This window comes from Podarcis muralis, chromosome Z, assembly GCF_964188315.1.
Source record: "Podarcis muralis chromosome Z, rPodMur119.hap1.1, whole genome shotgun sequence".
In the NCBI taxonomy this organism is placed as follows: domain Eukaryota; kingdom Metazoa; phylum Chordata; class Lepidosauria; order Squamata; family Lacertidae; genus Podarcis; species Podarcis muralis.
The window spans coordinates 1409117-1432668 of NC_135673.1; the positions used below are offsets into that span (position 1 = coordinate 1409117).

Consider the following 23552-nt stretch of genomic DNA (forward strand, 5'->3'; position numbering starts at 1 on the left):
CTTTCTTTCACTCTTAAAGTTTTCTTTCTGAGCACGTGAAAACCTGCTCTTTAAAGCCCAATAAGAGCAAACTGCAATCCAAGAAAACCCCAAATAGATGTTTGCTTCAATTGAGTGCTAAAGAGAAGTTTTTCACAGGAAAACTTGTTGCAGTTATTAATACTACACATTTGGAAGCAATAGGATGAATAAAAACTGACTCCTTGAAATAAGAAATGTCCAGTCCAAAAATATGGTTCAAAAGCTTTACTAGCAGAAGTTGCTCCAAAACAAACATAAAACAAATAATGCTACATCCATATAGTATCGTTGCATAATATCATGTGCTGATCCTAGCCCAGGTAGAACATCTAAGAAAAATGAAATAACTTTATCCAGAGCTAGAATCAAAGCTCTGCCTTTCCCACAATCTCCATTAGCCTGAGGCTGTGTTCTCCTAGAGAGAGATTAAGCACATGTTCTTTCTCTAAGCTTCATTATCTCTACAGTGCTTCAGAAAAAAAAACTAACGCACACCCAAAATGAAGACCTGTAATTGAATACTGCATATGATCTAAGTTAAACACCTTGTGAGAGCTAGCAGAGAGGCACTCTCAGCTAATCATCAACTGTTAGGCTCTCTAAGAGTTTTTGTTTAGCTCAATTGACTATGCTATGTGACTATGCTATGTGACTATGCTATGCAACTATGCTATGCGACTAGCAGTACACGTACAGGCACATACAGAGTTAGGTAAAGGTAAAGGGACCCCTGACCATTTGGTCCAGTTGCGGACGACTCTGGGGTTGTGGCGCTCATCTCACTTTACTGGCCAAGGGAGCTGGTGTACAGCTTCCGGGTCATGTGGCCAGCATGACTAAGCCGCTTCTGGCAAACCAGAGCAGCGCACAGAAATGCCGTTTACCTTCCCGCCAGAGCGGTACCTATTTATCTACTTGCACTTTGACATGCTTTCGAACTGCTAGGTGGGCAGGAGCAGGGACAGAGCAACGGGAACTCACACCGTTGCGAGGATTTGAACCGCTGACCCTTCGATCGGCAAGCCCAGGAGGCTCAGTGGTTTAAACCACAGTGCCAGAGTTATTTTCCATTAAACAATTACAGTGGTATCTCGGGTTAAGAACTTAATTCGTTCTGGAGGTCTGTTCTTAACCTGAAACTGTTCTTAACCTGAGGCACCACTTTAGCTAATGGGGCCTCCTGCTGCTGCAGGAGCACGATTTCTGTTCTCATCCTGAAGCAAAGTTCTTAACCTGAGGTACTATTTCTGGGTTAGCGGAGTCTGTGTGGTGTGTGTGGGGGGGGCTTCCAGGAGGCATCTGGCTTGATGGGTGAGAGGCTGGCCCACCTTGTTCTGAGTAGGCAGTGCTCCACTTACAACCCTTCCTGCCTTTCTTTTAGGCAATTCCAGTTCCAGAGGTGCTATTATTCCAAAGTTCCTAAGATGTGAGTGCAGGGGAAGAGCAGGTGGAACTACTGGAGACAGCAAAGCAGGTTGCAGCCTTTGAATGGGCAGGCTGCTTGGGAGGAGGCAGTCTGGGCGGGGGAAAAGCCAAACTTCACAGCAGCCTAGAGGGTCCCAAGCAAAAATTTGATTCTCCTGGGAAAGAACTGCAGAAACAAAACAACGAAACTTATTCAAGTCAGGCGCTTCCCCTGGCCTCCCTCCCTCTCCTCTGTGAAAGTTTTTACATGAACAGGCCAATGTAGTAGTAGTAAACTTTTTATTGGCATCACATACAACCTCCAAAACAAATCGATATAGAATTGCCACTTCCCCAGGGGCACAAAACATTTGCTCAAAGGAAGGAGGCAGAGCAGTCTATGGTCACATCTCTTGGTCTCCAGGGAGATCAGATGTCTGCAGTGTATTTCGATGACAGAAAACCAAATAGAGATATTTAGCCACTAGCTCCTGATCATTCCCCAGTAACAGAAAATGTATGACCTCCGACTCTGGTTTCCATCTGGGGATACAGAGTTGATCTAGAAATTGCTGACGGAGATCAGCATATAGTTTACAAGTGAGAACCATATGTGTAAGAGGTTTCCACCAGGTGGTCTTCACGTGGGCAAGTTCTTTCTCCTTCTACCCTGCCTGAGAACCTTCCCCAAAGGAGGTTGGATGGATTTGAATTAAAACTGGCTGGTGAATATACCCTCCTTTCTTGAGGGTTAAGCAGAAATTCAAGGTAATTATGGTTAGTTTCATGTGCTCAAGAAAGTTGAAAATAAAGAGGGGAACAATGTGTGATGTGTCTCTTTAACCCAAATAACATGCAGCCGAACTCCTCCTCTCTCTCCCCAAATAAATCAGGCGTGAAGTAGCAGGTGGTGAGGAGGCGAGAAGTCAGTCTTGCTTCAGCCATTAGAAGGAGGCTTTCCCCCTCACCTCCAGACACCTAGTGCCTTGACTGGTTGCTCAGATGTTGGGTCCACAGTCAGATCTCCAAGCAGAATGGTGCTTTCTGAATGGGACAGAAGCCAGCGGGGTTCTTCTGCCACAGCCTGTGAGTGTGTGATGTGTAGCCTGGCCACAGCAGCTAGCTGCTAAAAGGTAAGGGGGCACACGAAAAAGGAGGGGTGGGGAGGATAAAGCAGATTTTGACTGCCAAGGGAACATGCACCAGGATTTCCTGGGGCCTCTGAGATCCAGCAGCAACCTCTCATTTTGGAAAGGGGGAACACAGGAGCCTTGCTGTGTCATCTGGCCTTGTGCCCTGATCCCTGCAGTTGTCAGTAAGGTACCTCCAGCCTAGCCCACAAGGAGGATACAAAGACAACAACCCCCCTCCGTAGCTCAGTGTCTTCAGTCCTGGTGCTGTAAGGTAGACTGCCCCTGAATATGGAGACTGTGCTCTTCGCTTTTACAAGAAGAACCCGCCGGGATTAGAAGAGAGGTCCATGTCAACCTGCACCCTGCTTCCCACAATGGCCTGTCATGAAGCCCGCAAAGAGGGAATGAAGGCAGTCGCATCCCCTAACTCTTGCTCTACCTGCCAGGCAACTGGTATTCAGTGGTGTACTGTGCCTGGAGGCTCCTCTTATCCTGAGTAGTCAATGTGTCTTGACATCCTTCCCATCCTCTGCTCTCTGGGACCTTATGCATCACCATTATTATTATTAATATTATTATTCTTGTTATAGGTATTAATATCTCACATTTCTCACAGGTTGGGGTTCAAGGTGACTCACAACTTTTAAAACCATTACAGAATGCAAAGCAGCAGAACAAACTAATTAAAAAGCAGTGGTTGAAATAACCAGGGCTAAAGTACAGTTTGCCCTGACAGCAGCCAGCCCAGTGGCCTGCATCACCTTCACCTTCGTCTCCAAAGCCCTGTCCTGAATAGGAAGGTCTTGGTCTGCCCAGCAAAAGGGTAACAAGAAGAAGGGAGCCAGCCTAATCTCTCTTGGGAGGGGATCCCACAGTCTGGGAGCAGGAAAGGCCCTCTCTTGTGTCACCACCAGCTGTGGCTCTGATGTTGTTGTGCCCAAGAGAAGGGACTCAGTGCCTGATGTTCTTAACACCTGGGCAGGTGCACAGAGGAAGACAGCCTAGGCCCAAGCCATATACAATTACATGCAAAAGTCCCATGTACATTAATTTACCTGTCTATACATCTCTCTGCAGCAGCCATTTATCTGCTCTGCATAATTTGCCTTCTTAAGCTGTGGACCACATGAGGTCAAACAGGCAATCCATTGTTCATCTCTTCAAATATCCGTATTGCTATGAAGCATCCCTGACAGACGGCCATCCGACCTCTGCTTCAGAAACCTAACTGGAGGTGTTAAAGCAGAGGATCCACGGCCATCTGACAGGGATGCTTTAGCTGCAGTTCCTTCATTGCAGGGGGTTGGACTAGATGACCCTTTGGGATCCCTTCAAACTCTACAGTTTGTGCAAATTAGTTGAAACAAAGCATGTTTTCTATCTTACTCATAACCCTGTACTCAAGACAAACACGAAAAGTCAGTTGATCATTATGGTGTCGGAAGCCTGCAGCCAATAGAAGGAATGATGTACTTGACACAATATATTGAGGTTCTATGAAAGAGAGCTATTCCAGAGCTGGAAAAGAGGTACTGGGATATTGCAGCAGGACCTAGCCCCCTGTCGCACATCAAAAGTGGTGAAGAAATTAATGACATAGAAGCAAATACAGGTACTTGGCCAGGGGATTCCCCGGACGTAAATCCCATGGAGAATTTGTAGACTACAGTATATGCAAAAGTTGGCTCCATGCTGTAGACTGTACGGCTATGGAGAAGCTCATTCAGGCGCTGATTTGAGTGTGGTCCAGGGATCTGAAAATCAACAGGGACTGTTCAAAACGAGTAGATTCCATGCCAAACCGTGTTCAAATGCTGCTTAAAAATAGCGGAGGTCATATCCGTTACTAATGTACGCATATGTGAGTTTTGTACATGTATATGTGAGTTTTGTAGAATAAACTACATTATTGTTTGTTTCAATTAATTTGCACAAGGGTGTGTGTAATGAAATAAAATCTGGGACACTGGCCTGGCTCAGCGTGAGGAAGCATCCTTCCCGTTGCCTAATCCCGCTCTTCTCTTCAGGGCTGGCGGCTCAGGAACGCAGAACTAGCCAAGGAGAAAGGGAGGTGATCAACTGCCTCATGGCATTCAGCTGAGGCTGGTGGCGAACCATCCAGCCACTCTCCACTCTGTTTGCAGACATTCTTCCGGTGGAGGAATGGGCAGAGCAATGTTCCCCTGGCTGGGCTTTCTTCGCGGAGGCTTGAAGGAACAACGTTAGTGTTGCAGGCAAGGGACACTGCACGGCGTGAAGGAGGTGCCCATAAGCCCCACCTTGTGTAGTGCTGGACTAAGAGAAGAAAGCTGTCGCTGGCAGTAGGTACAATGGGCACAGATCTGGGTTCGAATCCAGTCAAACTTGTGAGCCAGGCTGTGCTCCCCACCGTCCTATCTCAGCCTCAGTTTCCCCTGCTTGCAAAGTAGCTTAGCAGCCTCCTTCTGAGAGCCTTTCGGTGCAGAAAGCAATCAGATCTTTATTGTGCTTTATGTGCCAGCTCCTTCTGCTTGCTGCCTGCCCTGACAGCTCAATAACTGTATATGCTCATAATCTTAACACTTTCCTTCTACGTCATAGGGTGGTTTGTTTTTTTCACAGGGTTTCAAGATGAAAAGATAATTCAGACGGTCTGCAGTCCAGAGCAGTGGTTCTCAAAGCGGCTGGTACTGTTCCCTGGGGCATGACAGTGGGATTACGGGAGGGGGGGCACAAAGGGGGACGTGGGCGGCAGGGGGACACTGGACGTTGATCATGTTTATCAGTTTATTGGATTAATTAAGTTAAATAAATTGGATTAATTAAGCTAAATAGTTTTAATTGGATTTTGAATTAATGTGCAATTAATAATTGCACTTCTGAATTTTATTGTGCTATTATCTTCCTTAGTGGGTCATGCAAACCCATTGTTTTTATTCTTTTTTTATTGCACGTTTTGAGTGTTTATCTTGTATTTTTATGCTGTGAACCAGTGGTACCTGTGGGTTAAGTGGGTTAAGTAACCAGTGGGTTAAGTACTTAATTCGTTCCGGAGGTCCGTACTTAACCTGAAACTGTTCTTAACCTGAGGTACCACTTTAGCTAAAGGGGCCTCCCGCTGCTGCTGTGCCACAGGAGCACAATTTCTGTTCTCATCCTGAAGCAAAGTTCTTAACCTGAAGCACTATTTCTGGGTTAGCGGAGTCTGTAACCTGAAGCGTCTGTAACCCGAGGTACCACTGTATATAAAACAATAACAAACAATAATACAAACCACTATTATGAATAATGCATTTTATAGGGTAGGGTGGGAGGCACTGGAGATCAGTTTATGGAACCAAGGGGGCAGTGGCCCCCCCCCCAAGGTTTTGGAAAGCACTGCCTTAAAACGTGAAGCAAAACAATCCGCCCCCCCAAATGCTCCACTGGGCTCAGGTCAAGCATGCAACATGCACAGCTCTGCCCCCACCCTCAACGGAAGGGAACAGCGGGGTGGGGGGGAGGGTGCTAAGGGAAAATGGCCAAGAGAACTTCCATTGCTGCCCCAAGCCCACTCCTGCCTGGAATCTGCCACCTGAGGCAGCCATGCCACTTTGACCAACAGTAGGGACGGTCCTGTGAGGCGTGCTAGCAGGGAGGACATAGCAGGCTCCGGCTCCATTATTCCCCTCTTGTGGAGATGGCTCCCCTCCGCTCTCCCCCGCAGCCCATGTTGTTTTCACCTGCAAGACTCGTGATGTGTTGCCAGGGACTGTCTCAGTGATGCAAGCCCAAGGTGTTGTTGCAGCAGTCAGCTGGCTGGCTGGCTGGGGAAGCCTTGGGGGCTGCGGGGAGAAGAGCAGCAGCAGCAGCAGCAGCAGCGTCAGAGTATTTCTGGAGCTGGCCACCTCGAGGGAGGAAGAGCAATATGGAAAAGAGCCAGGGAAACACGCCGTGAGGCAGAGAGCAGGTGGCACTAATAGGGGGGGGGGGGGGAGCGCTGAAGACTGCACTACTGTTTAGAAATCAGATTGCGCGCAAAGGGGAGGCGGTTGAAGAGAAAGCCTGGGAGGGGGCCGGGAGCAGGACTCAGTTCTCTGGCTTTTTGTTCTCTTTAACCACCAGGGCCAACCCAAGACATCTTGCTGCCCGAGGCACAGGACAAGATGGTGCCTCCTCCACCCGCCATTTACCAGGCTGGCAATCAAATCCTAATTGAACGCTAGCAGTGCAGAAGCATCGTCCACCCCACCTGAAGAGGCTAGCTTAGGGGGCGCCAGGCAGACCATGTGATGGCACGCGCAGCTCCCTCTGGTCCTGGCTGCCCCATATCAGCTTTTGGCCGTGGCAGCTGCCGCCCTCTGCCTCATGGTAGGGCCGTTCCTTCCTGCGGAGGTGATTTCTCTCCCAGGGAAATCACAGAGCTGCTCTCCCTCCTGCCTACTTTATCATTACCAATGAAGATCCACCTCCATCCATTGCTGATGGGATGCTGAGGGCTGAAGAGGATGTGGAAATAGTCCTTTCTGTCCAAAGGGAGGTTCAGCATACAGGTACACGGGCCGGCAGGAAGCCTGGGGAAGGAAGGCCACCCCTCCCCACACATTGAAGCCCCTATGATGCCGCTTGGAACAATCACAGCTTCCCCCAAATAATTCTGGGAACTGTCATTTGTTTGGTGCTGACAGCTGCTGAGAGACCCCCTCACAGAGCTACAATTCCCAGAGTGCTTTTAACAATCGCACCCTCTTCTTCCCAGGGGAACTCTGTGAACCATGGCTCTGTGAAGGGAACGGGGCAGGGGGGGGGGCTCCTAACACCTCTCAGTTCCCATAATGCTTTGGGAAACCATAACTGCTTAAAGTGGCATCACAAGGATTTAAAGGTGTGGTTTGAATGTGGCCTGACTTGGAGGCAGGTGATTGGCGTGGCAGGAGAGGATGGAGAGTGTAAGTGGGAAAGTTCAAGGACAAACCAAAGAAACATTTCAGCGTAGAATGGTAGTATCCATGCCTCTCTTCAAGGGCCTTGGCTAAAGGTGGCCAAGATGTAGATAAATTGGAAAATAAAGATAGGATGATACCCTTTAATCAACAGGCGCAGACTTTGCTTGGATAATATCTGGAAGGACTTTATATAAAAAAATAGTCGGCTGTTAACATTTGCACAAGTATTAGGATAATAACACTATACCAATTTATATAAGACTGTATGGGAATATCGTATATTGCATTTTTGCGCACGCACACACACACACACACACTTTTCTATATGTATGTTTGTTGTTCTCCCCTCCCTCTTTTCCTTCTTTTTTTTCTGTATCACTTAATTTCTTTTAATTGGAATCACGTTAATGAAAAATAAATAAATAAATAAATAAATAAAGAGCCTTGGCTACTCTTCTACAGATCTCAACCACACATGGTTTTGAACAGGGATTTTCAACTCTGACAAATGTGAAATATCAGAAAAGAGAAAGGCTTCCTTTGTGTTGATGAAGGGAGGAGAGTTTGTTTGTCTCAAATTAGACCTAATATAGCCCTCCTCACAACAGTGTTGTTTTGGGGATTAAACAAGGAGGGGAGAACCATGCAGCCCACCTTCAGCTTCTGGGAGAGAAAGTGGGATAGAAATGCAACTAATAAATAGTGCATAAAGAGTGGAGGCATTCAGTCAGTGATCCTTGGCATGGCAAAAGGGATGACTACACAAGAGGGTCCCTGTTTCCACCTGGGAAATGGTGCAGAAACTGCTGTAGGGGGAGTGTGGAGGCACACAGGAACCTGACTCAAACACAGAGTTGGGACATTGGCTCATCTAGCTCAGAAGCACAGTCCTCATCATTCCTGACCCCATTGGCCATGGGAGTTGGAGTCCATCAACATCTGGAGGGCACCCATAGGCATCGTCAGCCTTGCAACTTTCTCTGCATGGCAGGCAAAAATTATTTCCTCATCCAAAAGCCTTTCCTGTTGGGGAGAACTGACCTATTTACTGAACTTGGCTCGTGCCCCTGCCATGTTTATTCAGGGTGTGTATGTGAAAAGGTCGTGTGTCTGAACAGAATAAGAGCCCTGCTTGTTCAGGCCCATGTCCCATCCAGTCCAGCATCCTGTTCTCACAGTGTCCAACCAGATGCCCTAATGGGCAACCATGAGGCAGGATCTGACCACATGAGCCCTCTCCTCTTCTGTAGTTTCCAGCAACTAGTGTTCAGAAGCACCACTGCCTCTTGACAGTGGAGGTAGTATACAGCCGTCTTGGCTGTATTTTGAAAGTCAGAAGCCATTTGATGGACCATCATCAAGGCCATTATATACTCCTCCATATAGCCACCAAGTTGGTCTTGCCAATGGGAGGTCTTGAAAGGGATCCATCCTTCCTCCACTCCTCCCTTCCCACCAACCTACAGGCATATGTACACACACACACACACACGTAGCCTTCGCCAGCCTGATGCCCTCCAGATGTTTTGAACTACAACTGCCAAGCTGATGAGAGTTGAAATCCAAAACATCTGGAGGACACCATGTTATGGAAGGCTCTCTTAATGGGCCCGGCATCTCAGGCTGGGACTCCTTGTATTCACAACAGTAACCAACATGAACCAGTTTCCTTTAAGTGGTTTTATTACTGGTTAGATTTTTACAAATTCTGATAGCTGAACAGACTTTTCACTTTTAAAATTCTAAAACATCAGAACAATCAATGAAGGGCTTAGGACTAATTCAAAGTAACAAAACTCTTATTAACATTTTTTTTCATTTATTTTTTCTTCTTCTTCTTTGTGTTTGTTTGTTCTTTGCCCTGGTCATAAATACACAGAGAGGAAAAAAGGAGATGGGCGTGGGGGGGGCATGGGTGTGATCCAGAGGATGGGAGAACAGTATATAAGGCACATGGCAGTCTTTGAAAATTACAGAAGCTTTAGCCAACTTAAATTAATTGCTGTTTCCCTCGCCCAGTCCACAAAACTGTACATTGACACAAATGTTGTGTGGCAAGTTGCTCTTCCAAGTGAATCCTCCGTCCGCCCTGTGACCGTCACACCAGACCGAACCGTGCTGCTGTTCTCCTTCTCCTCAGAAATACCCTACGCTGTGGCTAGCCCAGCTGTGAGAAAGTCTCTAGTAAAAATACGCTTGGAACTCAACTAAGAGTAATTTCTTTTTCAAAGGAAAAAAAAAAGAAGAAGGGAGGGATGAAGGAAGGGAGAGAGTCATCAGAAAAGATTTGTGAGCGTTGTCTGTGAAGGGCTCCGAGATTCGTGGACCTCCAAGCCCCCGGGCACCGAGGTCAAGATCGGGGTGACTGATGGCATACTGGGGTTTGTCAAGTCCGTTAAGGTAGTGGGGGTGCTGGACGGGCTCATGGAGGTGTTGGAGATTTCGGAAGCAGGGCCCGAAGGCGTTCCGGCCTGGAGGGTCGAGTCAGACGTCTTGTCCACCCCTGTGTTCTCTTGGCGTAAGAGGTTCCGTCTGAATTTAGCACGCGCGTTTTGGAACCAGACCTACAACCAGTCAACAGGAGGGTGGGGGTGAAGGGAGAGAGAGAGAGAGAGGGTGGGGGGGACTATCAGTGGGTGGTTTCATTTCAAAGCCCCAATTGGTAAGCATGAAAAATATACATTTACAATGCGAAATGGATACAACAACTGAAGCATTTTCAAAACAAGACGAAATAAAATACTGAAATATATATTCATAGTTATTATTCCTTTCATTTTGTAATATTTCACTACCATGTGCTCTTGTTGAGCATCAGTATTGTGGAACAACTTGCCCCTTCCATGGTTCTCTTTTGCTGGCTGGAAAATACCGGTACATTTTTATACAGGCAGACTTTTGCCTGCTAATTCTTACCTGTGGTGGTCATTTCTACCTCTAATCTTTGCCACTGTCAGTTTTTAAATGCATCCCTCATGCTCCGCATTGTATGTATTTTTAATTTTTTTTGGGGGGAGACTCTAATTTTTGATACCTTTTAATTGTTTTGAAGTGTCACAAGCCATCCTGAATAGTGCATGGACACCAGGAAGGCAGGATGAATTTTTAATAAATAAACAAATAGCTCACGTTGTATCCAACTACATTTTACCCAGAGTAGACCCACTGAATTAAATGGGCATGACTAACTTAGGTCCATTCACTTCCATCAGTCTACTCTTCAGCAGAACTTAAGACAACACCTTGCAACTGTATGTGCAATAATAAATTAACAATAATTATAATAAAAACAGTAAGATTGTATGAGTCGGAAGGAGAAAATACCTTGGCCTCCCTGTGGGGAAAACTGCACATTGTGATTCAAGAACAAAAGTGCTCACAGTTTCACCTGGCTGACCAAAACTGCTTGTGTCCTTGTCTAAGCGCATTGATGCACAGGAGAAAACACGTTACTGATTGATTGGTTTTCATTATTGCGTTTAAATCCAAAGCCATGTTTCCCAGGAAATGTAAGTACCTAAGAAGAGCCTGCCGGATCAGGCCGACGGCCCCTCTAGTCCAGCATTCTGTCCCCCCAGTGGCCCATCAGATGCCCATTGTGGGGAAGTCATTGCTGGCTCCAATTGCAGAGGCAGAGTGAAGTCATCATCCATAGCCTTCTCCTCCATGAATTTCCCTAATGCTTTTCTAAAGCCATCCAGGCTAGAGGCCACGACCACTTCCTGCGGGAGCAAGTTCCATAGTACAAACAACCTCCATCGGTTTGGCCGTGACAGCTCAGCTCCACCAGGCCTCCTCTCCCCACAACTCTCCCCTGTCGGGCTGCCTCAGTGGGAGAGATACGAAGCAGGAGACTCGTTCCACCTGCTTTGATGGAGGCCCAGGTCCACCAGGTACCTCCTGCCAGCTGACCAAGACAAGAACAGTTTTGGCTTTCCTCTTCCCCCCTTCCCCCTTGTGTGTTGTATTTTTGTTTGTTTGTTTATTCGAATGTAAGCCTGCGGATAGGGAGTGTCTTGTTTTGATTTCATGTAAGCCACTCTGGGAGGCCTTTTGGCTGAAGAGCCCAGAACAAATGCTCTACGTAATAAATAATCCCTTGCCTTCGCTGACAACAATCACATATTCAAGCAGAGAGCACAAGACAGGCTCAAAGGTCTCTTAAGCCTCATGCTTCAGGCCTTTTAAAAAAATGAAATGTGGATATACCACCCTTCATCCAAAGATCTCCGGGGGGTTCACAGCATAAAAACACAAGATGAAAACAGAAAATACATAAAAAGGAGAACAAGAACAGAACAAACCCATAACCAACCCCTCCCTCCCACAAACCCATTTCAAAGGATATAGGATGTTAGTCAGCCAAAGGCCTGGCTGGAGCAAAACGTTTGCCCCTGGTGCCTAAGGGTGTATAATGAAGCTGCCAGGCGGTCCTTCTTGGGAAGAGCATCCCATAAACAGGGAGCCACCACAGAAAAGGATCGTTCTTGTATTGTCCCCCCTCTAGACCTCTCATGGAGAAGGCACATGAAGAAGGGCCTCGGGTGACCATCACAGGGTTCAGGTAGGTTCATATGGAGAGAAATATTGAGGTCCTGTGTTCTTTCTACAATTTTTTTTTTTTTAAGATTTATGGTATATGCAGGCTTCAAGGAAGTCATGTTTTAAAATGAGTAAGTTGCTTATTTATCAGAGGGAAGGAAAAGGAAGCTGGGAAAAGATACGCAACACTTTCACATTTGGCTGCCCAAGGTACACAGTCCTGGGGGTGTTCTGCTCATTCACAACTCTGTCTCTTCCGTCAGCCTTAAAGTAAGAAACAAAACAATAGGGGAGGCAGAAGGTCTGGGTTTCTGGGTTCCTGGCCTGGATGTGGCCCGCTTTGTGGAAGGAAGAGAGACAAAGAGAGATGTGCTAGTCACCCTGATTAACGACTTATAGGGGAAATCATGCAAAGCTTTATGGGAGTAAAACATCCCCCTACACACACACACGTCACGCTGATAAAGATGTGTTTATGGCAGGAACATATCCAACACCCATTTCATTTCTGAAAAATTACAGTTGTTTGATTGGGAAGAATACTTAGATTCCCCCTTCTTAGCCCCACAATGGGCTCCTTCTAGCAGTCCATGTTGTTGTAGTTGTAGTTGTAGTTGTTCTTACCACACCTCTTTCCCTGATGGGACTCAAGGTAGCTTACAGATAAAAATGAAACTGTTTAATGAAATTATTAAAAAAAAAAGTAAACATGGTTAGAACCACATACATACATCAAACCTATTAAAACCATAGAAATAATTACAATAAAAACAACACAGCACCAGCCCTTTCATTAAAGCAGTCAGTTCCCAAAAGCCTGTTGAAATGAAACAGTCTTCACTTCCTGGCAGAAGGACAGCAAGGAGGGAGCCAATCTGGCTTCTCTAGGGAAGGATTTCCAAGGTCGGGGGCAGCCACCGAGAAGGTCCTCTACCATGTCACCCCCAAAGCATGCCTGCGAGGGTGACAGGAGTGAGAGAAGGGCCACCCTGAAGATCTCAGAGCACAGGCCACTTCATATGAGGGAATGCAGTCTTTCATATACAGTCTTCCATGTAGCACAAAGCACTGCACTAAAGACGAGACACGGAATAAATATTACTTAGCTCAGCATTACCCTACATGGGGCTACCTTTGAAGGTGACCCGGAAACTACAGCTAATCCAGAATGAGGCAGCTAGACTGGTGACTGGGAGCAGCCGCCGAGACCACATAACACCAGTCCTGAAAGACCTACATTGGCTCCCAGTACATTTCTGAGCACAATTCAAAGTGTTGATGCTGACTTTGAAAGCCCTAAACGGCCTCGGCCCAGTATACCTGAAGGAGCATCTCCACCCCCATCGTTCTACCCGGACACTGAGGTCCAGCTCCGCAGTTCCCACATTGCGAGAAGTGAAGTTACAGGGAAACAGGCAGAAGGTCTTCTCTGCAGTGCTACCCTCCCTGTGGAATGCCCTCCCATGCCAATGTCAAGGAAATAAACTTCTGTATAGGGAAGTTTTTAATGTTTGATGTTTTATTGTGCTTTTATTTGTGTTGGAAGCCGCCTAGAGCAGCGGGAGCCACGAAGCCAAATGGGCAGGGTATAAATACTAGAATTATTATTGTTGTTGTTGTTATGCCTTTATAGAGGCCCAGTTCTTGTTGGCCAAAATCTCAAGTGATGAACTTGTGAACCAGCCCTAAGTGGTGTTGGGTCAAACTAAGCCAGAGGCTCCGATCCTGGTGGTGCCCTTCCACTGATTCCATGTAAGTTTCAGCTTTGTAAACTTACTCGCTTCCTCACTCTCCCAAAACCTAGACACTTCAGCATCCTGGAAGCTTCCTGGCAGGTCAGGGAAAAGTTGGATTTCGGCTGCTCAAGGACTGCATTAATTTTTATTACTAATATCCCACCTTTTCCCCAGACCAGGGCTCACGGCTGCTTATGCAAATTAAAAACAACACAGACAAAATACAAAAAGCTAAAAACATACAAATGATAACTATCAAAAAGTGTTTAAACTCTAACAGAATTAAAACAATATAAACAAATTTACTGAAATACAGAAAATAAAAACAGCACGGCACTATCAAAAGCCATTTCCTTGAAAGGCCTGTCAGAATAAAGCAGTCTTCAGTCGCCGGTGGAAGGACGGCAAGGAGGGAGCCAGTCTGGCTTCTCTGGGGAGGCAGTTTGGACATAACTGGATGTGACGCCATTAGCAGAATTAGCCTGACAAATCGCTTCGCCAACTAAGAGCAGCCACACAGCACCAGCCACAGAATCAAGAAAGAGCTATCAGTCTGTCAGTCCTTTCCGTTTCCAGGCCCTGAGTTCCCAGTGAGTTCTGGCTCCAAGCAGCTCTTCACACTGTAACTCTGAGCTCACAAAAGCCCCATTCCATTCAGTGAGAACTTCTGGACATGATTCTGACCACTTAATAATAATTGTGTTCATCAACAAAGCTGGGATGGAAGGTTTTTTCAAGCAGACAAGAGTAGCTGGATCAGTGTTCCAAAGTTCTGGCACAGTGGCATAGTGTGGGTTGCTAGCACCCAGGGCAAGGCAAGTATTGAGCCCCCTGACCCACAAACCATTGGCACTCCTTGACTGCCTCCCTCCAGTCCAGTATCGAACCCCTTACCCGCCCCCAGCACATGTACCGTATTTTTTGACCATAACACTCACTTTTTTCCTCCTAGAAAGTAAGGGGAAATGTCTGTGTGTGTTCTGGAGGGAATGCCTACGGGTGGCATGCCTACAGATTTTCCTCCTCTAAAAACTACGTGCGTGTTATGGTCGGGTGCATGTTATAGAGTGAAAACACGGTATTTTAAGAAAATACTGATGTTACTGAAGTAAAATGCATTAAATGCTAGTATATTAAAAGTGATTTAGAATCACCTGCTTTTAATTTTTTGCAAATTTTTAAATACCGGTATTGAAATCTACATTGAAATCTCTCTCAGTTGACAGTATTGCTATGTTACTCGGTCTTTCTTGGCTCATTGTAGATCTCTGATACGTTTTGATTAAGTTTTGAGGAACTTCTTTAACAACTGGCAGTTGTAACAGTGATAGTTAAAAAGATTCTTAATGTCACAACAAAGTTAGTCAAGCTTTCACTTGTACACCCCCTAAAGCTAATCTAAAGCTGTCCAGTTAGCAATCTTCCTTATACAAGACAATATGGTGCCAAAGGCAATTTAGGAAAGTTTTGATTTTTTATCATGCTTTTACTATTCTGCTGGGAGCCGCCCAGAATGGCTGGGGAAACCCAGCCAGATCAGCGGGGTATAAATAAAATTATTATTATTATTATTATTATTATTATTATTATTATTATTATTATTTCAGCAATCATAGCTGCAGCATTCAACTCTGTATACTTAGCACATGTGTGCTGAATTTGTTCAATGATAAAATCATCTTTTTCTGTATCCAACAATGTCTGGATTTGCAGGAAAGCAAATCGCTGGTAAAGCATATTCATCTGTATTGTACATTTTGTAATTTCTGCCTTATGCCAATTACCACAGCAGGGGCAAAGCTGGGGCTACACAGATGCACCAGCAGAACCAGTCTAGTCCTTCCACACAATCCTGCCTCACCGCTGCCTTTTTTCTGCAGAAGCTGCTGTTGGGAAGGTGGCAGCACAGCAGTGCTCCACTGGACTCCTGCAAAACCACTTTGGGCACAGATGTATTTGCATATCCCAAAAATGACCTTTCTTCTGTTTACTGATACCTGTAAAAGCTATCCAGGCACCTGAAATAGAGGGCCTTTAACTGCCACAGCAAGAATCTATCAACCAAAACTGGCACATATCCAACTGCAAAACACCATTAATAAGCTTCTAAATGAGATCTGGTTAGCCTCAATTACCAAACCCACAATGAACAAAATATATTCAAAGGCTGAAATGAAGCCACAGCCTGTTATCCTCAAGGAAGAAGATTCCTATTTTGATTGCTAATCCTGCTGCATATTCGACAGCTATCAGTCACAGCATTAGCAATGGGAAGAGAATGCCCGGGGCCTGGACCATAATAAATCACTACTGCAGCAATGCTACCTTTAGACACATCTACCCCAAAGCATTTCATCCCCAACTGGTGGGGCAACTGTCTTAAGGCACAAGGGGCGGCTGCAAGGCAGAGTCCCACCTTCAAGTAACAATATCATTACTGAGATGTTCTACTAAACCCTGATGGCGCTTAAGCAGGCTGAGGGAAACCCCATCATGTGATGAGATGCCAGGGTAAGCAAGGGAGTGGCAGAGTGGGCAGCCCACAGGCCCGTAGGCAAAAGCTCTCTTATTAGGGTGGTGGCAAAAAATGACACACATTCCGGGTGCGGTGGAGAAAAGGCGACCACTCTCATCTTTTCCTGGCCTGAAACATGGGTAAATGACATTCTGCACCCCTCCCCAACAAAAGGCCTGCCCCCCCCCCAATAAAAATCTTGGCTATGCCCAAGCCCGGAAACCAAATTCCTTGGAATGTAGCAAACACTCCTACAAAAGACAAAGTGCTTCCCTGGTACCATAATGCAGAAATCTACGTTGTTCTGCGCCTTCAGACTTGGCAGGGACATTCAGAGGAGACCCGATCCAAGCATCTCTGGAGCCCTAGATGATCTGAAGCATAATCTCCCCCAAACCACTTTTTGGAGGTGCCTGCAGGGGCTGAGAGGCCAACGCCTCTCCTTCTCCCGAAGATGCTGCGTCCAGCCCAGGGACCGGCCACAGCTAGAGTGCAAGGCTTGCCTGGTCCCTGCGAATAGTGAGAGTGCTTCTCCAGCTGACCTATGGCAGGAATGCCCCAGCTCCCAAACGTGGGGCTCACACACTCACACACTCACAGCCGCCTCTTCTCTTGGGCTGAAAGGAGGGATGCTGACATTTCCTTCTTCAGCAGTCGGGGACGAAAGGCAGGTCGCTCCAGGAGTGGCTTGGAGGTGGGGACACATTTGTTGCCCAGCCTGCACCCCTACAAATTTTGCACCTCGTGCAACCACCCCAGTGTCTTCACGCACTACACCACTGGACAGGCCTGGAATGATCTGCAGTGAAGAGCATTGGTAAAGCACTGGGAGGTCTCAAACAGGGAGCTCTGGCAGTGGGTTCCTGGTGCCAGAGCCTCCAAGGCCCTGTTTTGGCTTGCCAATGGAAAGAGCTGCTGACCTGCCCCCTCACCTGCTGTAGCGCCATCCCTGCAGGTGCCCAGAACAGGATGCTGTGAGCTTGGAGCAAAGGTCAGGATTCAGCCCTGCTTAGACCTCCACTCAGAAGACCAAGGGGACAAGGACCCCGCAGCAGATCTCCCTCCAGCCACACTGTCAGCAAAACCTGAGGAACTGTTGGATCCTGACATCCCTGGCCCAGGACCAGAGGTCTTGCTGCCTGGATTCATGGCCAGCTGTGAGACACCCACGCACCAGTTTGTCACCCCAGGACCATAGGAAGAAAAGAGGCTGCAAGCCAAGGCAGAGTGTCAGGTCTGCTGGCAAAGTGCCCGGCCAGAGGCTTCTTGGGGGAGGGGGCAAGGACCTGCCTGAAACAAGACCTGGCTGAGAACCAGGCAGGGGGGGAGCCACGATGTTTGTTTAAGAAGGCCGTGTCCAACATAGACAGATGTTGGAAGTGTAATGCTGAGAAAGCGCAGGCACATGACGCATTCCTTCTGGCCTGAGGTTGTTGTATTTGCCAATTTTGCATTGGCAAAACCCTTGATAATTGCAGGTGTACACTTTTAAATTATATTCCTGTACTTATGGGGATTAACAGCAAGACAATAAGTGTGGACTTTGCAAGCCCTTATGGTTGCTAAGTGAGTTATACTTTGAGCCTGGAAGGACAGGTGTCCATCTTCTATTACACAATGATCTGAGGAGCTAACTGCATTAATATTGAATTTAAGATGCATGCACTTGTGGCTACTATATCCGTAACGTGAACTGATGGTGGCTTTTGTTGTTGTTGTTTAAGTTAGTATTATCAGTATATTATTATTATTATCATTCAATTTACTCCATGTGATTGTAAAAAATCACCTAACAATTTACAAAAAGAACAATAAAATCATCAGGAAAGACAGCTCTTTAAAACTTCCAATAAAATAAAATAAAGTCAGCAATAAACTTGAAGATTAAAACAAACATCAGCATCAGTATTATTAGTAGTATTATTATAAGTTTCTTATTTCTCTTCCTTTCTTTGTCAAATCTGCAAATAAAAGAATTACCGTATTTTTCGCTCTATAAGACGCACCAGACCACAAGACGCACCTAGTTTTTGGAGGAGGAAAACAAGAAAAAAAATATTCTGAATCTCAGAAGCCAGAACAGCAAGAGGGATCGCTGCGCAGTGAAAGCAACGATCCCTCTTGCTGTTCTGGCTTCTGGGATAGCTGCGCAGCCTGCATTCGCGCCATAAGACGCACACACATTTCCCCTTACTTTTTAGGAGGGAAAAAGTGAGTCTTATAGAGCAAAAAATACGGTAATAATAAAAACTAAGCAGTGGAGCCTCCAGCTCCGATGTAAGTCTACCAGGCTTCACCACTGAAACAACAGCTCCCCTAGAGCATCAGCTGCCAGCACAAAGCCTTCCTGAACTAGTAAAACGAACGCCAGGTCCCTTCAACAGCGCACAGAGTTTCTTACCAGGTCCTACAAAGTTTCCAAGTATATCCATGCACCTGATCATGTGGGTATTAGGCCACAAAAAACTATTCCACAATAATTCTGTTAAGTCTTTAAGGTGCTGTTTTTGCTGCCACAGCAAGAAAACCCACTAGCTGGCTGAATATTTTGACCCAATGTGCAGCAGCTGTGGAAAAAGCAGATTCCATGCTAGGGGTCGTCAGGAAAGGGACTGGAAACTAAACTGCCAATATCATACTGCCTTTATACAAACAGCTTTTGTTCAGTTCTGGTCAGCTTGCCTCAGAAAGGAGACTGCAGAGTTTGAAAAGATTCAGAAAAGTTCAGCCTCAAGAAGTGACACCCTATGAAGAACAGTCACAATACGTGAGGTTTTTAGTTTCGAGAAAAAGCAAGGAAGAGGGGGAATGATGGACGTGCATAAAATTACACACAATGCAGAGAAAGTGGCCCTGCAAACCTTTTCCTCTCTCAGAACACCAGAAGTTGGGGACATCCAATCCAGCTGAATGATGAAAGATTCAAGACTTTTCATGCAGCACACAGTTTAGACTGGGGAACTCCCTCCCACAGGAGAAAGTACCGGCCGCCAGCAGTAACTACCCACGGCTACCAATCACGATGGCTGTGCGCTGGCTCCAGTACCAGAGGGATGCAACTTGCCAGGAGGCACAAGAGGCTCTCGCACTCGTGCCCTGCCTTCATGCTTTGCATAGCCGCCTGGCTGGCCACTGTAAGTAAGGAACAGGACGCTGACCTAAACTCCTCCAGCAGCCAGGCTGTTGTTCTATTTTATAATTATCTTTATATCTCGCTTTTCCTTCAGGGAGCTCAAAGTGGCATACACAGTTCCTCCGTCTCCCCATTTTATCCTCACAACAACCCTGTGAGGGAGGTTAGGCTGAGAGAGCAGGACTGACACCAGGTCACCCAGTGAGCTTCAGGGCTGAGTGGGGGATTTGAACCTGGGTCTCACTCTCCCCTGGGGACGTGGGTGGCGCTGTGGGTTAAACCACAGAGCCTAGGACTTGCCGATCAGAAGGTCGGCGGTTTGAATTCCTGCGATGGAGTGAGCTCCCGTTGCTTGGTCCCTGCTCCTGCCAACCTAGCAGTTTGAAAGCACGTCAAAGTGCAAGTAGATAAATAGGTACCGCTCCGGCAGGAAGGTAAACGGCGTTTCCGTGCGCTGCTCTGGTTCGCCAGAAGCGGCTTAGTCCTGCTGGCCACATGACGCCTGTACACCGGCTCCCTCGGCCACTAAAGCGAGATGAGCGCCACAACCCCAGAGTCGGCCACGACTGGACCTAATGGTCAGGGGTCCTTTTACCCTTTACTCACTCTCCCCAGTCCAACACTCTTACCACTACACCACACTGGCTCTCACCATATGTCAATCACAGAATCATAAAATTGGAAGGGAGCGCAAGGGTCATCTAGCGCAACCGCCTGTTTCCGTCCTACATGGGGCTCGACCCCTGATCCTGGCATTAAGAGTCTCAGGTTATACCAACTGAGCTATCCCACAGGCATAAACAGAAGAGGCTGTACCAGATCAGACCAAAGGTCTGTCGCTCCTGCAGCCCATTTTACACAGTGTCAGGCCTCAGGATGGGTTAGATGTGAGCATGTGGTCCAGCCAGTGGCGGATTTACGTATAAGCTAAACAAGCTGTAGCTTAGGGCCCCACCCTCTTGGGGGCCCCAAAAAAATTTAAAGGGAAAAAAACCTGGATGTCCAAAATATAAGATAAAAAAACAAATAAGATGGCTTTAGATACCTATTCGGTCCATAAATTACCATATAGCATATATTCAACACAAAAAGCAGCAGCGATTGTTGTTGGCAAAGGACAGCTGGACATATAAAGGCCCCATTACCTTCAGTAGCTGAGGGCCTCATCAAACATAAATCTGGCCCTGGGTCCAGCACAAGGCAGGATGAGGGCTGGGTCAGGGATAAAAGCTTCTGAGGGCCAGAGGCAGAGAAAGGTCAGGGTGGAAGCCAACACCCAAGCAGAGGGCGCAGGAGGCTGGAAGAATCATGAGAGGAAAGGGTTTTATAGGGCCAGGTGCACCAGGATTGGCCCAGAGGTGGGGTCTGCTGACAGAATCTTTGTGCAGACTGGCATGACAAGCTAGGTGGCGCATTTGGGACCCGGAGTTCATTCCACCAGGCTTGCAGCGGAAACCAGCAGATAGCAGCTGCCATTTTGCAATATTCTGCAAGAGCAAATTCCATAAACAAACTATTTCACTGGCTGATCCTGAGTTCTTTTATTATGGGGGAAATGGGGTGGGGGGTGGAGAACCTTCTCTGTTAACTTTCCTCACATCATATGTCATTTTATAAATTTCTGTCATGATTGATTCCCACCCCATCAACTTTTTAAAACTTCTCCCAATGCCCAGAGGTGAGAAATTCAAAGTCCTCCAGATGTTGTTAATAATAATAATAATAATAATTTATACCCCACCCATCTGGCTGTGTTTCCCAGCCACTCTGGGAGGCTTCCAACAGAACACTAAAATACAATAACCTATTAAACATTAAAAGCTTCCCTAAACAGGGCTGCCTTCAGATGTCTTCTAAATGTCAGGTAGTTGTTGTTCTCTTTGACATCTGGTGGGAGGGCGTTCCACAGGGCGGGTGCCACTACCGAGAAGGCCCTCTGCCTGGTTCCCTGTAACTTGGCTTTTCGCAGTGAGGGAACCACCAGAAGGCCCTTGGCAATGGACCTCAGTGTCCGGGCTGAACAATGGGGGTGGAGACGCTCCTTCGGGTATACAGGACCGAGGCCGTTTAGGGCTTTAAAGGTCAGCACCAACACTTTGAATTGTGCTCAGAAACGAACTGGGGGCCATTGTAGGTCTTTCAAGACCGGTGTTATGTGGTCTCGGCGGCTGCTCCCAGTCTCCAGTCCAGCTGCCACATTCTGGATTAGTTGTTCGCCTATATCTGCATGGAAGTCAAGGTTCACGAACATCTGGAGCTCTACAAGTTAGCTGCCCCTATTCATCCTCATTTGCAATATTCCCAGTATGGAGACATCCATTTGGAGAGCCTCACCATCCAGTAATGGATTTCGCAATCCTAAATAATTTTTGAGTCATCCACAGACTTGGCCACCCCTGACTCCAGATTGATTGGTTGGTTATTTAATTGTTTGTTTGTTTGTTAAGCATGCCACCCTTCATCCATATATCTCAGGGTAGATTTCACAACATAAAAATACAAGATTTAAATACAATATTAAAAAAATTCAAGAAAAAAACAAAACAGTACCCCCACACATACAGTGGTGCCTCGGAAGACGAAATTAATTCGTTCCGCGAGTTTTGTCGTCTTGCGATTTTTTTCGTCTTGCGAAGCACGGTGTCGGGAAAGTTTTGGAAAAGCTTCAAAAATCACCAAAGTCTTCAAAAACCTCAAAAAAGGCTACCACATCGCGTTCTATGAGTTGCTCCTCAAAGTCAAGTCGCAACTGTATTAACGGTGTTAAGAAAAAGGAAACAAACTTGCAAGACGTTTCCGTCTTGCGAAGCAAGCCCATAGGGAAAATCGTCTTGCGAAGCAGCTCAAAAAACCAAAAACCCTTTCGTCTTGCGAGTTTTTTGTCTTGCGAGGCATTCATCTTGCGAGGTACCACTGTACCTCTTTCCACAAACCCATTTAAAAGTAGGATATTAATCAGCCAAAGACCTGGTTGAAGAGGAATGTTTTTGCCTGACACCTAAAGGTGTGTAATAAAGGCAGCAGCCGAATGGCCCTGGGCAAAGCATTTACGAACAAGTTATATAGCCTCAGTTTCTGATCCTCCTATCTCATGACTGCTAGGTTTACTTATTGTGAGGGACTTTATCAAAAGTTTTTCTGAGGACTCAGTCGCTGCCTAGGTAGAAGTAGACCAGAAATACTGTATTGTTGGTGAACAGGCCAAGATTTGTCACATTTTATAACCATAGTGCTCTGGTTTGTTTTGTAATCTCTCTTGACCTTTTGCTTGTTTCCCCTGCTTCCTTTTGTGCTTAATAAAATTCACAGTTAGACTAGCAAAGTCTGTGTAAAATGCCAGGTCCGGGAATATGGAAATCCACACGTTCAAAGTTCTAAGATCAGAATGCATAAAGCCAGGTTGTTGTTTTTTCTATTCTCATGGAGAAGCTGAGATGGAACGCTGGCCTTGCGCTCAGAGTAAATTGCAAGACATTGGATGGAGAGGCGAGGCTCACAGATCCAGAATCCCTACATCTAATTTTTAATTGGACATCCCTAGACAGTGAGGGGGTCTGGAGACAGTTGCACATGGCAGTTCATGGCAGACTCAGGACCACTCACACATTAAAGCTTTATGCAGTGTCAAAGTGCCGTCCCATATCCCAATTCCTGACAAATATTAATCCAGGCTCCTAGTTCCACAGCTTTTTGATTTATGGGGTTTTCTGCAGAAACAGGGCTCCTCCAGACTTTTGCTTGCACAAAGTTCACATGGTGGTTAGATGGGGGGGGGGGGGTCCAGGCTCTATTGACAGCTCATTCTGTTTTGTTTATGAGGCAGTTATAGGACATTGAGCTTCTGCCTGATTTGCTGGCAGGATTTTTAACATGCTTTATCTTTAGTCATTCTTTCATTCCTCTTTTTTTCAATGCACTCCCCCCCCCCATCAAAAGTCCATGAATTATTATTATTATTATTATTATTTTGTTAGCGGTGAGTTTGCTTCACTGGGATAAACACTTAAAATCCACAAACCTAAAATTTCCAGTTTGCATTTGAAACTCTCCTTCAAATATTGAAAGCCTGAAGGCCCCCTGGGTAGGTCCAGAAGGAATGGGGGAAATGATACACGGCAGCATTATGATGAGGGTGTCATTGTTCACATGATGTGCAAACATGAA

General features: G+C 46.4%; 1 protein-coding gene across 2 annotated transcripts in view; it reads right to left on the reverse strand.

Moving 5' to 3' along the window:
- Positions 1-9127: 9127 nt before the first annotated feature.
- The window catches only part of LHX2 (LIM homeobox 2), a 53655-nt gene continuing 39230 nt past the window's right edge, over positions 9128-23552 (reverse strand). For both annotated transcript variants that reach the window (XM_028714455.2, XM_028714454.2), the window contains exon 5: positions 9128-10026. In XM_028714455.2, coding sequence (XP_028570288.2) covers positions 9739-10026 — 288 coding nt within the window. In that variant the 3' untranslated portion in view covers positions 9128-9738. The remainder of the gene's footprint in view (positions 10027-23552) is intronic.